At 42.1% G+C, this 15268-nt stretch overlaps 2 protein-coding genes across 6 annotated transcripts in view; one reads left to right on the forward strand and one right to left on the reverse strand.

Moving 5' to 3' along the window:
• METTL6 (methyltransferase 6, tRNA N3-cytidine) overlaps positions 1-384 on the reverse strand; it is a 30569-nt gene extending 30185 nt beyond the window's left edge. For 4 of the 5 annotated variants that reach the window (XR_010024883.1, XM_063114407.1, XM_063114406.1 and 1 more), the window contains exon 1: positions 265-384. The gene's annotated coding sequence lies outside the window, so the exon portion shown is untranslated. The remainder of the gene's footprint in view (positions 1-264) is intronic. The other variant, XM_063114409.1, reaches the window with a different exon arrangement.
• A 29-nt stretch (positions 385-413) lies between these two features.
• On the forward strand, positions 414-14463 carry EAF1 (ELL associated factor 1). Its single transcript, XM_063115005.1, has 6 exons — positions 414-783; positions 2636-2730; positions 5433-5569; positions 7237-7472; positions 9205-9438; positions 11162-14463. Exons 1-6 carry the CDS (start codon positions 414-416, stop codon positions 11206-11208), a joined length of 1119 nt encoding a protein of 372 aa, XP_062971075.1. The 3' UTR covers positions 11209-14463.
• The last annotated feature ends 805 nt before the right edge of the window (positions 14464-15268 follow it).

Genomic DNA, 15268 nt, shown 5'->3' on the forward strand with positions numbered 1-15268 from the left:
CCGAGTCGCACTCACAAGAGATTCTCACACGAACCAGAGGGGGCGTCGCTCTCCAGGGACTGAGGCCCTCGCACCACCACCACCGCGCGAAATAGGGAAGAGACCCGGTGACGCGTGGCTAAGGTCGCCAGGGTCCTTTCTCTCGGGACACTCGTAATAAACTAGGCCTCACGGGCCTCTAGGGCCGCCCACACTGGCTACGAGACCCGCTGTTAATCTAGTCTGCCACGGTCTGGGCTCACTGTCATCAGCTACTAGGCTCACCTGTAGGGTTGGGGCCGGGCGCACTCACCCCTCGGCCACGCCTACGCCTCGGAGGCAGAATTTGGGAGCTGCCGCGAAAAACACGTGAGCCTGGACAAGCCAGCCTCGGGGATCTCCAATTCGGATTCTCCGGCAGGAACTTTTTCGCCATGGTACCGCCCCCTCTACTTCCGCTAGGAATCCGGAAGTCCCTCCCCAACACCGGAAGTCCCGCGGCCTTGCTTCCTCAGAGTCTTCCCCGACCCGGACGCGGAGGAGAGGTCTTATTTCCGGCCCCAGGTGGGCGCCGGCTCGGTTCTAGGTGCGCTCCGGAGCGGTGTCCCGGGAGCACCGTCCTCCCGGACGCTGGCGCCGGACCCTCGGAGCGCGGCCGTCCCGGGAGAGCGCCTGTCCGGGCGCGAGGCCCGTGCGGGGCCATGAACGGGACCGCGAACCCGCTGCTGGACCGCGAGGAACACTGCCTGCGGCTCGGGGAGAGCTTCGAGAAGCGGCCGCGGGCCTCTTTCCACACCATTCGCTGTAAGTTAGCGTTCCCCACGGTTCCATTCGGCCCCTTCGGCCGCCACTTGCCAGCCTCGACTCCCTCCTGTCTCCCTTGGCCCTCCAAAGTCCAGGGAATCCTCTGCCAACGTCAGTTCCCTTCTTTCTTACCCCGAATCCTCCGGGACCTCAATTTGTTCCTTTCGTTTTGTTTTCTTTGTTACATCACTCCTCTCAAACCAAGCCATTCGTCACTCCCTGCTATTCTTTTACCTCATAGTCCCAAGCACTAATTCCGAAGATCACTGCGTCCTTGCTCTTTTCACCCCCACCCCAGCCCTTAAGCCAAACTTGCCCCGTCTTTATCGTGGTCCAGTTCTTCTCCCTCAAATCCACCCGCCTTTTTTCTCATTACCCCATCAGGATTCCCGCGTTTAAAAGACTTTTCCCATTTGCTGTGAGCCTCATCCACTGCCTCCTACTCTATTCTCTTCTCTGCTTTTCTCAGCTTTCCGCCTCCAGCTTGGTTCTGGCCATCATGACGCTGCGCTCCATCCCCTACGGCCAAAGAATCTGCATCCCCTCTGCGCCCCATCAGAGTCTTCCTCCTCCCTCTTTCCGTGCCTCGTTTTAGGTCACGTATACCACCACCCTGACTTTTCCTCTGGACCAAGTCTCTCGTGGGTGAAAGATAAAATTAGAATTGTGAGCCTGGAATGGGCTAAAACTTGATCTGTGTTTGGAAACAGAAAAGGGAGAGCAGGCGCAGGAATGTCGAAATAGTCATTATGCTGGATCTTTTTCCGCATGATTACAGACTCTGTTGAGAGAGGGCACTTCCACTCATGTCCTGGATAAAGATTTGGCTGTTAGGAATTGGCTGATGGAGCATCCCTCCATGATTCACAAGCTTCTGGTCTCCCATAGTGCTAACACTGATTAAGACTTGTTTTTGTCAGAGGAGCTAATAGATGTGACTCAACACATAGAAAGAGGGTGTGTTAGGTTATGAAGTTCCATCTTCGTGGTCACTTGCCATGCCTTAAATGTGCTTCCTACTGACAGATCCAGCTCTCTCAGAGAGAGGATATTGGAATGTGATAAGAACATCCTTTCTTGAGCAGTTTACTAAGTTGGTGTTTTCCTCCAGTGAAGGGCAATGTGGAATTTAAATGAGAGAGTTCACGTATGTACCTGACCTGCAATGCGCAGGCAGGTGTGTTAATGTGAAGTAAGATGACTATTTATGTTGTACTTTAAGTGCAATTCAGAAACACGAACAGAATATCCCCTTTGGAGATACGGTTCAACTGTCTGCTCCAAACATCCACAGAAGTGTCTTTGTCAAAGCTATGGAACTTGAGTGTGGCAAATCCTAATTTTGATCGTTTCTGTGCCAAATGAAATTAGCTTTTATGTCCTTTCATATTTCACATGGGGTTTTACAATCACAGACTCTTTTTCATGTGCTTTGTTGCTTTTGATCCTCATAATCCTAATAAAAACATCTTATTATGGATAATGAGGCATTAATTTTCATCTGTCCCTTGACAGAAGGGAATAATCTTTACTCAATAAAACGGTGTGGAAATTATAGCTCCCCCGCTCTCCTCCCCAATAATCTAGTGCGGGTCAGAGAAGTATCTAGAGGTGTAAATAGAACAAGATTGTCCCTAAGTTGGTAATTATTGAAGCTGGATGGTAGTATATGTGGGAGTGGTTCATTATATACTATTCTCTCTAGTGAAGCTTTCTATAATTAAATAGTTTTTTAAGAATTCTAAATCATTTTTATTTTCCATTTACCCGAATCATGCAAATTTTAATTCTGAATTAAAATGCCCAGGAAGCTCTTATTGTGTGTAAAATGCTTTTTTTCCTTTTCCTTTAGATGATTTTAAGCCAGCATCTATAGACACTTCCTGTGAAGGAGAGCTTCAGGTTGGCAAAGGAGATGAAGTCACAATTACGCTGCCACATATCCCTGTAAGTGTATTCCATTGTTGATATATTTAATGTAGAATCAAAGTGAATCCTCATGTTTTATGTTATTGCAATTTGAATTTCCTACTGCTTAAAAATTTCTCGATTTCTAAAGTGCCAACATAAGGGAAAAAAAGGAATTTTGAGGGGTAGGGAGGGGGGTGGAACTCATGTTATCTAGGTACTTGATTAAAAATGATTCTTTGTCATTTTCCCCAGGTTCCCCCTCCCCCCATTTGCTGCAGAGTAAACAAGGTTCTTGTCTAAATACCTAGCCCCTCTTTTAGACATGGATAGCTTTTCTCCCAAGCAACTCCAAAGAAAAAAGCCCTAGATGCCCTGCTGATGTATAGCCCTAACAGTTCAGGAGTGTGGGGCAGCCACACTAGGAGTTCGGGCAGGCAAGAGCAGGACTGACATCTTTATATCTGGTGCAGGCTGATAGTCTCAGGCAGAAACCACAGGTTAAGAACATTCAGCTAATTTAGGGATGAAGAACTCCATTAAAAGCTGGATTGAGAACCTTCGCAGAGAAAGACTTTTGTGAAGACACACCCAAGGCAGCAAGTTGATCACAAAGCCCAAAGGGTCACACAGGATGCTCCTAATAAACATGTGTCATTTCATGTCCCAACCCCATCCCGGAACATAGTATGTACTTGGTAGCTGGTGATAGAAAAAAAGGCTCTGGACAGGGAGACCTGCGAAGCTTTGTGCTGAGGAAAAATAATTTTCTGCTTGTTCAAACTGCTGTTTATTACTTGTTACCTTTGGCAAGTTACATCATCTCCCTTTGGACCTTAGTTTCCCAAATGTAAAATGAACAGGATAGGTAGATGGTCCCTAAGGTCCTTTCCAACTCTAAATTTTTACTGTCTGAATAAGCATTCTAAGAACCAAGCAGTTTTTTATTCTAAGCAAAGCTTTAAATCCTAGTATTAATTGAACACCTGTTGTGTGCTTATCCATTACTAGGCACTAAGAATACAACCTTGAACAAAGCAAGCACATTTCTTGACCTTATGGAACTTATAATCTGGAGTTTAAATAAAAATAAGAAAATATAGCATTTATCCTAGAAAATCAGAGAAGGCTTCCTTAAGGAAATAACCTTTCAGGAGATCTGAAGGTTGTGTGATTTAAAGAGGGAGGAGCAGGATGGAGCAGGCTGAAACCTTGTTGAAACTCTGAGGCAGGAAAGAGCTTGAGTATCTGAGAGAAGCCAGTTGACTTCTGCTCTGGAGCACACAGCCTAGGGGTGGGTGGTGCAGCTTGAGGCTGGAGTGACAAGGAAGGGCCAGGTAGTGCCAGGCCGGATGGCTGGTATAAAAATTTCATCCTTTGGCCTGAGAGCAACAAGGGAGCAATTGAAGGGTTTAAGCAGATGAGTGGCATGATGAACTAACTCTGAGCAAACCAGGATAATGACCTGCCCTTGGACAATGCTCTGTTGGTTACTTGGCATGAGGGGGAAACCCTGGACTCAGCAATTACAAAGAAATATAGGTATCACTCCCTAGTTCATAGTGATAGCTCTACTTAGTGCAATACAAGTAATGATTAGTTTGTTTTTCTGTTTGTACTTTACCAGTATTTGTTTTTTTGTTTTTATTTTATTTTATTTTATTTTTATTTTTTATTTTTTATTTTTTTAAATTTTCTTTCGATATACATTGTGGCTGATCATTGTTGCCTATCACCAAAACCTCCCTCCCTCCTCCCTCCCCCCTCCCTCCCCCTCCCCCCTCCCCCCCACCAATGTCCCCTCTGTTTGCTTGTCGTATCAACTTCAAGTAATTGTGGTTGTTATATCTTCTCCCCCCCCCCCCCCGGTGTGTGTGTGTGTGTGTGTGTGTGAATTTATATATTAATTTTTAACTCCCACCAATAAGTGAGAACATGTGGTATTTTTCTTTCTGTGCCTGACTTGTTTCACTTAATATAATTCTCTCAAGGTCCATTCATGTTGTTGCCAATAGCAGTATTTCATTCGTTTTACTTTACCAGTATTTATAACATTTTCCAGTCCCTTAGAAACACATACAGTAGTTTTAAGTGTTTATACTACCCTTCTTGGTTACTTAGAACCAGTTGCATAGTCACAGAGTCTTGCTTTATTATTTCTTCATAATTTTTGTGTGGGAAACCAGGAGTTAAAATAGAAATCAGTTCATTCTGTTCTTTTTGAGTAGCTTTGATAAAAGATTTGTTGAGGTAGAGTTGATGGAGTTTGGATGTGTTGTCCCCTGCAAAACTCATGTGGAAATTTGATCCCCAATGTGGCAGTGTTGGAAACTGATTGAGTCATGGGGGTGGATCCCTTATGAATGGATTAATGCTCTCCCTGGGGGAGGGAGGAGTAATGAGTGAGTTCTCGCTCTATTAGTTCCCGCGAGAGCTTATTGTTTATAGGACCCTGGCACCTCTTGCTTCTCTCTCTTGCTTCCTCTTGCCATGTGATCTGCTTGTACCCGCCAGCTGCCTGCCACTTTCTACCATGAGTAGAAGCAGCCTGAGGCTCACGCCAGATGCAACTGTCCCAGAATCGTAAGCCAAATAAACCTCTTTCCTTTATAAATTACCCAGTCTCAGGTATTTCTGTTATAGCAACACAAAATAGACTAAAACGAGTCACCTGTAAATTCAGGTTTGATACACATGACTGGCGTATTTGATTGATCATCTTATCCTTTTGTGGCAAATAGGGATCCACACCACCGATGACTGTGTTCAAGGGGAACAAACGGCCTTATCAGAAAGACTGTGTACTTATTATCAATCATGACACTGGTGAATATGTGCTGGAAAAACTCAGTAGCAGCATTCAGGTCAAGAAAACAAGGTATGTGAAAAGCCAGATATAGATTTATATGATGTTTCTAAACCTTTGTGTTATTATCTGTTCAATTTTCACGAGAATGTATCTGCTTGCTCATAGTGTTGTATTGACAACCTTAACAACTCCACTTATGTCTTCTCAGACTAATCAATAAAATATATCTTTTCCTCAAATGCAATAAAAAGAAATTATGTTTTTAAGACCTAAAACATGGAAGCCATTTGGGAAAGGGATATACTTTATAATTAAGCAAATTTTACCCATCTCATGATTATTAATATAGTACCATGTAAGGGATTAGATTTAAATTTATAGACTTATAATTATGAAAGAATAATTGAATAATATATATTCCTTATAAGGGTGAAAACATTAATTCTTTTACAAGATACATTTGAGGTCACTATAATACCAAAATAAAACTGCCGGTTTTTTTCAATAGTGAACTCTAATATTTTATTCAGCAGGTATTACATATCTAATGTGAAGCCAGTTAGAGTTTATTTGAAAGTCAGAATTCATTCTGTTAGTAGAAGTAATCAAGTAGTTCTATTTGTTACATTGCAATACAGTAATTATAATATAGTGATTAAATTTTAAAGAACTTTACAACCTGATGTTTTTCTGTCTAGGCTTTCTCAAGCCATTTTTTTCATTTACTCATTCCACAAAAAATACCATTTATTGAGAGGGGATCATGTGCCACGCACTATGCCAGATGCTTTACATGCATTATCTAATCTTTGCGAGTAATTTTTAGAAAGGTACTATTATTGTCCTTAGGGGGAAAAAAAAAAGAAGATGAAGAGACTGAGGATTAGAGAGATTGTGACTTGCCTAAATTTGAGTTTTAGAGCCAAGACCTACCTCAGTCAGTGTGCAACAGAGCCCTTGCTCCTATCCTGCTGCTCTGTTTATTTGTATTTATTATGTATAGTGAACCAGGTGCTACTGTTACTCCTCCAATATCTGATGATTGCGGTCTATTCCCTTACTACGCAGTATGATCTGGGGACTAGCAGCATCGTACTACCTGGATACTTGTTAGACATGCAGAATCTCCAGACGTACTAGGTCAGAATCTGCAGAGATCTCCAGGTGATTTGTGCATATGCTAAAGTTTGAGAAGCACTGGGCTAGTCCATTTACAAAAGAAATTGTTAAAGGATAGAATTTTCTCAGTTTGGGGTGGAACTCTGCTTGTCTGCCAGCCAGAGCTGGCATGTGATGAAATGAACAAGGAGCAAATAGTTGATGTAGAAATTTGCAAGCTGCCCAGTATTTCAAGAGCTAGTTTATTTAGGAACTCACAGATTTGATTGTAACTTCATATTGCACACAGTCGAATAGTCATATTTTCTACCGGTAAATGGATTTTCCTAATTACATCGTATCCTATATCTGTTTTATCTCCTTGCTATAGAATGTGAGCTCCTTGAGGGCAGAGAGTATATTTTATTCATCTTTGCATCCCCGGTGCAGTACTGGAATGCAGTAGACACTTGGGTGTTGAATGAGTAATTCGGATGATAAAGTTACAAATACCAATATTTTGTAGTGCTCTGGGAAGAGCATGGATTTCTGCAGAGACTTCTCGGTGCTCAGTCACCTGGACAAATTTGAGATCCACTATTTAATCCCTCCTATTTAATGTCCGTACCTTATTTCAGAGCTGAGGGGAGCAGTAAAATCCAGGCCCGAATGGAACAACAGCCCTCTCGTCCCCCACAGCCATCACAGCCGCCACCACCGCCGCCGCCACCACCACCACCGCCACCACCACCTCCTCCTCCTCCTCCACCGCCTATGCCATTCAGAGCTCCAGTGAAGCCCCCTGTTGGACTCAAAACTTCTCCTTTGAAAGATAACCCCTCACCTGAACCTCAGCTGGATGATATCAAAAGAGGTAGAGAACATTTTCTGGAGCCATGATAGCAACTTGGAGTAGGGTATTGATGTTCTTGTGGAGGTCACAAGGCTCCTGTATTGACATGGCAGCATGGGCATTCACTGCCATTGAAAAACCTGCAAAAACTCACTGTTACAGAAGTGGTGAGGGTGGGGGCTCCTACCACTTACCTCATTTGACAAGTGTGAGTCCAGAAATAGTTTCTTGAGTTGTGGCTATCCTGGCAGCATTCTTCATAGGGGCCCAGGATTTAAATAAGCATGACTGCCATCTAAAGCTCCATATGACACACCTTTAAGGCTTTGGAGAAAGAAAAGATTCTAGGTGTTGGGGGGTGAAAACCAAGTGTAGCAATATTTCTAACTCTAGTATAGTGTCTAGGTTAGAGGAATACTTAAAATATCATAACCAAATGCTTTGTGCTGACACAAAGTGCATAAATATGAAAGAGGCCATGAGGACCAGTGGAAATGGATACTGGCCTAGAAAGACTGGGAGGTCTGGTTTGGCTCTCGCTATTGCATACCCAGGACAAAGAAGCTTACCTTGGCTGTCTCCCCCATACAGTGGATGGTTTTAGTCCTCCAGACTCTTGGAAGTTATGAAACAAAGTATTATATTTCATATTTATAAGTTTTATGAAACAAAATTAAATCCATGATAATAGTAGACAGGGAAAAATAAAGTTGTTTTGGGAGCAAAAAAGCAAAAAAAATAGAGTTGCCTTGGGAAGTTTGCCTTTTCCACTCTATATAAATGTTGCCTTTTAGCAAATGGAACCACTCTCTGTGCTGTACACACTTGTTAAGCCTCTTGATTTCTTTTTTCTTCATATATATTGGAATGCTATTATGGAAGTTCCCACTTTAGTTGAATAGGAATTAGACCGTCAGTAGTTAGTTGTTGCCAGTTATGCTTAAAGGAGTCATAGCCATTTAAAGCCACATGGTATGTTTGGACTGGAAAATCTGGTATCTTTCCTGATGTATACTATGATATATCCTTAATATATTCAACGACATTGGATTTGTTAGATAAAACATGGTTTTCCTTCCCTGCTTTACATCTGCAGTAAATGCAGTAAGTACCTGAGAGGCATGGCTGTCAGTCAAATATATAAAGAGTGGAATGTTGTTCCATAATTTTTCTTCAATTGCTATGGTTCTTCCTGCAAGCCTCTGTTTATTTGTGGGACATGAGAGTTGGAAAGGACCTCAGAGGCTGTCTGGCCTTCGCTTTCCCAGAGTGGCTTGGAAAATTCATTGACTTCCACCTGGGTCTCACTGCTAGTTAGAGGTAGATCCAAAACAAGCACTCTGACCTTCCAACTCCTAGTCAAATGTTTTTCAGCCCGTTAGCATAATATATCTTATTTAAGGTTTTATTCCATAATTCACAATCTTTTTTTTTTTTTCTTTTTAGTAGATTAAGGCAAAGTAGACTTAATTCATTTCTTGCACAGAATAGTTGTCCTGAAAGTCTTTTCTTTTTTTTCTTTCTTATTTTGGGTGAATTTAATGTTTCCATTATCTCTCTGGAAACAGGTTGGGTTTTTTGCTTGTTGGTTTTGGTAATTTCGTTTGTACATTTTTTAAGGAATTGAGAAGCAGGAGTTTGCTTTAAATTTTTCCTTATTGTAGTTGGTTTTGCCGATTTGCTATTTGCAGATGTTTCAATGCACTGCCTTGGGAATTGTTGCTGTGCTGACCATGTCATCATTTTATTCCAGAGCTGAGGGCCGAAGTTGACATCATTGAACAGATGAGCAGCAGCAGTGGGAGCAGCTCCTCAGACTCGGAGAGCTCCTCGGGAAGTGACGACGACAGCTCCAGCAGTGGAGGCGAGGACAACGGCCCTTCCTCTCCTCCACAGCCTTCCCACCAGCAGCCCTACAACAGCAGGCCTGCCATCCCCAATGGAACCAGCCGGCCACAAGGAAGCAACCAGCTCATCAACACCCTCAGTAAGTGTGCTGTGCCTTATGGCTGACAGAGGGCTGTAGATGTAGCTTCTACTTATCGTATACCAGACTCTATAAACCTGAAGACATAAGGCATAGGAAAAGATCGTGCAAAGGTATTTTGGAGCAGAAAGGAGTGAGTTACCAAACAGTAAAAAAGAGAAGCACAAGACCAAAAATCTGTTTTTTCTCTTTCCTGTTCCCCATTGGCACAAATTGGGTTTTGTGAATTCTAGAAAATGCTGAACAGGTAGGCTCTTTGTTTTTGCATATACCTTGCTGCGTTCTGCCTGCAGGTCTTTTATAAAAAAGAATCCACTCTTTCCAGAGAACATGATGTCCCACAGCCCACAGGCTTGGGAACCTATGCCATTGGGATATATTCGGAGACCTTCTAGCCTCTGGCAAGAGGGAAAGGAAGGGATATTGTAAATGTCTGGGTAGCTTTTAATGCAGTTGATACCAAAGTAAAATGGGAAAACAAAAACAAAAATTTTTATATTTTGGAGGTAGGGAGAGGGCTGATTCTCTATGATTTTCTCTTTCTGGAACCTTGATAAATGTTCTGCCCTGGTGCTCCTTCCTTTGAGGAAGTCAGAAGGTCTGGTGGCAACAGTGAGGAAGCTAACCTAGTTAACTCAACTACTGTGGACCAGGCCAAGATAATCTCTACCTTGGCACTATGGACATTTTGAGCTGCGTAAATCTTTGTCGTGGGAGGCTGCCCCATGTATTGTAGAATGTTTAAGAGCATCCCTGACCTCTGCCCACTAGATGCTAGTATCAATCCTCCTTCCACTGTGAAAACCAAAAACATCTGAAATGCTGCCAGAATGTGCCCTGTCTTCAATATAGGATGAAGTATGTGAAGAAAATCTGGCATGACACAGGTAGGTAGGTAGAAAAAGAAGGACCTCAGGGTTGGACCCCCTTGAAAGGGTCTCAGGGGCCCCAGAGTTCTCAGAACAGAGTTTGAGAAGAACTGGCCTAGGGGTTAGCAATCAGAAATACAGAAGTTTACTTTTGTTTTTTAATCTAAGTGGTATCATCTGGGGTTCAGTTATATCTATACCTTTTATATTAGATTGAAATGTTGAATACTTCATTTCTAAATTCTGTGCACTAAGCAAGAATGAGGCTTTATAAAACTCTTTAGTTCAGACTTGAGGTTTAAAATATTGTGAATATCCAAGAGAGGTATACCACAGGGGATATTGGATTAGCACATTACTCATGTAAACAGTATTCAGCTTTCTTTATGGGAGGCCTACCTTGGTGTTTTCATAGCTTTTATTTTATTTTATTTTATTATTTTATTTTATTTTTGGCGGGTGGCCAATATGGGAGGATCCAAACCCTTGCCCTTGGTGTTACAGGGCCCTCTCAGCTTTTATAAAGTAACTTAATGCGAACAAGTCTTCCAAATGGTGAATATTTTGTTATTTGTGAATATTTTGTTGCTGTTAACCCATTTAAAAGCTTTCTAGCCTATTCCTCATTTTTCCTACTCTAATAAGCAATATTACTGTGCTTTGCAGATACCAGAAATAGCATTTCTTTAAAAAAATGTTGACTGCACCAGTTTTTTTCCTTCACTGAGCCAAATTGAGTTCTCTCCCTAATTAAGTTGAATTAACAAGGTTTTACTGTAGTGTAAGAGCCAAGGCAGTCAAAGAATTGTGAGAAATTCTATACTTTTGGTTTGATTCTGTTTTTTTTTTTGTAGGAAATGACTTGCAGTTGAGTGAGTCTGGCAGTGACAGTGATGACTAGTGCTGGATCTTTCGAAATCTACTTTTTGGTGCACAAACATGCTGCAAGACCAGACTACTTTAACATTGAGTCCCTTGCCAAGAGGAGACTGTTGCGGATCAATGACTGTAGTGGGAGTTTGAGGCGCTGGAACACTCAGATATTCAAGTCTTTAACTTAGTGGTGATGGGTGATTTTCTCATGTAACTTTTGCACAATCTCATGTTTCAGAGTTTAAGTAGAGCTATAGAAAAACTAACAAAATTACATTTCTATTTGGTTAACATTGTTAATGAAAAATGTGCCCTGGTCTAGGTTACTCAAAGGCCATGTCTTCACCAGACCAGTGACTAGATTCTTAAACCTCAGCAGCCATCAGTTTGGCCAAGCAGTCTGCACCAGTGAAATGAAAGTCTTTCAGGGGTAGGAGAGAGAGGGAAACCTCAAACTGCATCATAGAAATATGTTAAAACCACTTTAAATTGTTGACACAAAGTGGTGAGGAAGTTTGGTCTGACCCAGTCTGACAAGCCTGTGTAGAAATGGACTTCAAGATGGAGTCCATGAGTGTCAGCTGGGTGGGACACTAGATTTCTGCTAGCCCAACCCCCTCATTTACAAACTAGGAAAGGGAAGCACACAGCTGGTTTGTGGCCAGTCTCCTGCCTCCAGTCTAAGTTTTTTCCCCCTGCTTCCTCCCTTGCATCTCATTTATTAGAATCAGAGATTCTATACGTGGGGCTTTTAGACGTACATTGGAACTTTTATTGGATTCCAAAAGACATGCTGGGTACTTCTAGCTTCAGTTCAGACCCAGACAGTCCCTAAATATATGAGGCTAAGTGAGATGATTAAGCCAGCAGCCACTGTGCTGTTACATGTGACTCAATTAAATTGGGGCTTTTAGTTCCATGTGGATCCATACTAAGTATTCCTCATTCAGTGGATTTTAGCAGGGAAGGTAGGAATGGAAGAGAGGTGTAGTGAAGAAACCTCTCAGAGCAAATGAACCAGCAGTAAGTTTCCAAAAACCAGAATCTAGATAGGAGTTCTACAATATGAAATGAGCACATTCTTTGATAAGGTATCTCTGTTTATGCTTTTGTACCACTGTTTGTGCCTGACTCCCAGACTGATATGTATTTTTATATACAACTAGAAGAAAGTCACAAGATTGCCTTCTACAGTGTACAGTTTCCAAATGAATTTGTTGTTGCAGGAAACGGTCACTAGTAAATGTTCCATATTGAGTGAATGTGTGATAAATTGTCCCATAATTAGCGTGGAGTAGCCCATTTCTGTGGTTTGAATGAATATGTCCTGAGAAATTTTTATCTACTTTGGTTCAGTGGGCATCAAGACATTAATAATGATTTTCCTTCTTTGGGTCCCTCCACTCATATGGCCTCTCCCTCCCCAGCTAGTGGAGGCAAGCAGTCTGGACCTAGAAAGAAAGTAGATGATTCATATTGAGGGCTTTGGTTAGAGTTGCACCTTATAGAGTTGACTGTTTCATCCACATAGTGACCCCAGTGAGCTGGAGATGTGGGCAAGGAGCCATTGCCCAGCAGTATGCTCACACCACTCTAAGTGTGGGCAGTAGGTGTACGTTAGTGCCCTGTGGTGGGTTCTCCACCCATCATGAGGTTTCAGTGGATTTAGTGGCAGGTAGGAACTTATTTATAGTGAATTGATAATTGCTTTATAATTCCTTGGTAATGACAGCTCAGGGAAGGTGAAGGTCATGATTGGGACACTTGAATTGTTACTGGATTTGGGAATTGTTTCACTGCTCTTAACTTGCTCGAAATGGGGCAGGTTCCAGGAACTTGAACTAAAAATATCTATTTAAGCCTCTCTTTCTCTTTTTTTCTCCAAAAGCCTTGATTTATATAGACGGAACTGTGGTTTTTGGCATGTTGGGTCAAGATGTTTGTTTCTATAGGAAATACTTGCACGTGTCACTGGGCTTGGTGAGTGAAGTTTTCTGAGCCTCAGACCCTCTCCCCTGTCATTTGTCCTACCTGATGCTGCACAGTTATTCTCTAGCACAGCTCCAATTTTATTCTCTGCACAAAGCCTTTGGTGGTTCTGTCCCTCTGCCCCCCAGCTTTACCCACCAAAGTAAGGAATCTTTTCTTTTTGGAAGTCAAGAATTCGGCCTCACAGACAACTTTTTACAAGTACCTTTGTGCCAGCCAAACTAAATTGGACGTGTCCTTTCTGCCCCTGTGCCTTCTCTCAGTCTCTCCTCCTCTCCCCCTTCAAACCTCACTCCAAAGGCTCCGTAGGTGTCAGCTTCACAGACTCTTCCTCTGTTCATTTCAACCCACATGGAGTGCCCTGTGTGTACATTCCGACCTTTCTCTTGCTTGAACTCTGGTTGGTATGTGCTCCTTCAAAGCAGGGATTGCCATTCTCATCTCTATTCCCTGGGGCGTTCGCAGGAATGGACACTCACATGCTTACAGCCTGGTGGGCGAGGAGGCGGAGAAAACCAACCAGTGAAGTACACAGGGTGGACATAGGGAAAACATTCCAGGCATTTGGAGAAAGCAGAAAATGCCCATGCTAATTTTCATGATTTTGAAGTCTTTACCTGAATTGTTAAAATGGCCTTTTCTTTCCTCTATCCAATGTCTACTGTGGGTCATTTAGGTGAGGTGAAAAAACAGGTCTGAAGTGTCTGAAGAGCCATCATGGCAAGCCTTAGTAAAGATGTGATTTAGGAAAACAATATAAATAAACTAGAGATCTGTAATGTTGCCACTCATTAACTATTTTATTTCTGTAGCAGAATCATTTTTCCTATGTGTGGTGTTAGTATGTGTGTGCTTCAGTGGTGGGAAAACTTGAAAATTCTAAAATCCTTACTTCCCTATTTGAGGCTGGTTCAGCAGGTGTGTGTGGGTGTGTGTGGGTGTGGGGGGGGGTGTGTGTGTGTATGAATGATGTATTTATTACATTATTTTGAAAGAGAATTAGTCTGTTATGTGGATATATATTAGGTACAGCTAAATTGGATATTTCCATTTGGCAAGGAAGATAGGATTTCTGAAACTCAGGCCTTAACCAGTAGGTTGGAAGACAAGACCAATTGAAGCGTTATGAAGTGTGTGTTTTTGTTGTTTCTGTTGTCTTGTGTATTGTCTTATTCTTTAATGATTTTTTAAATCTTGTGCCTAAAAGTTTATTTGCTTAATTATAAAGTAGACATGCATGTTTACATTTATGTAAGATATTTGCTGTGTAAAGTGTTTTTTGGTTTATTATCGTAAAAGATCATTATATTTAAATAAAAAATGAAGGTCAGCAATCCATTTAATGTCTTGGTTTTTATTTTCTTAGTAGAAATCAGCAAGCAATGTAGGGTTTTTTTGTTTGTTTGTTTGTTTTGTTTTGTTTTTTTTGGTGGCTGGCCGGTACAGGAATTGAACGTTGAACCCTGGACCTTGGTGTTGTCAGCACCACACTAACCAACTGAGCTAACCAGTCAGCTAATGTAGAGTTCTTTTAAGAACACTTTGTGCCCAAGCCTAATTAGCTAACTAAGTTGGTTCCTTTTTACCTTGGTGTTTTTGATCATTACAAAGTACATCTCGGTTTTAAAAAGGTGTGATGTTCAAAACTGAAGAATGAACTTAAGTTTTAAAAAGGCATGAAGTTCAAAACTGAAGGATGGCTTTAGCAAGCCACATGGCATTTGAGGCCACTTTACATGGCCTGGAAAGGCAGACTTAGGTCTGGGAACCATGCAAGGGTTAAACTGAATCCCTAGACATATCCTGCATCCTGTAGTCATTTTAGTTCACCACATCCCTTCCACCCAGAATGCCATGCCACACACACACACACACACACACACACACACACACTCAGCTGGAAGTGATCCTGCCCTCCTGTTTCCATTGCACACTCTGCTTCAGCAATGCCTACATCTGCCTGTGGTCTTGGCTGCCTTGCTAGACTGTCAACTCCCTGGTGAGCAGTGAACATATTCCTTTTTAATTTCTCTGTGGTGTCTCAATAAATTTGGATCGAGTAATATTACATGTTAAGAGAACTAGTCTAGGAATCCTCT

This window comes from Cynocephalus volans, chromosome 11, assembly GCF_027409185.1.
Source record: "Cynocephalus volans isolate mCynVol1 chromosome 11, mCynVol1.pri, whole genome shotgun sequence".
Taxonomy (NCBI): Eukaryota; Metazoa; Chordata; class Mammalia; order Dermoptera; family Cynocephalidae; genus Cynocephalus; species Cynocephalus volans.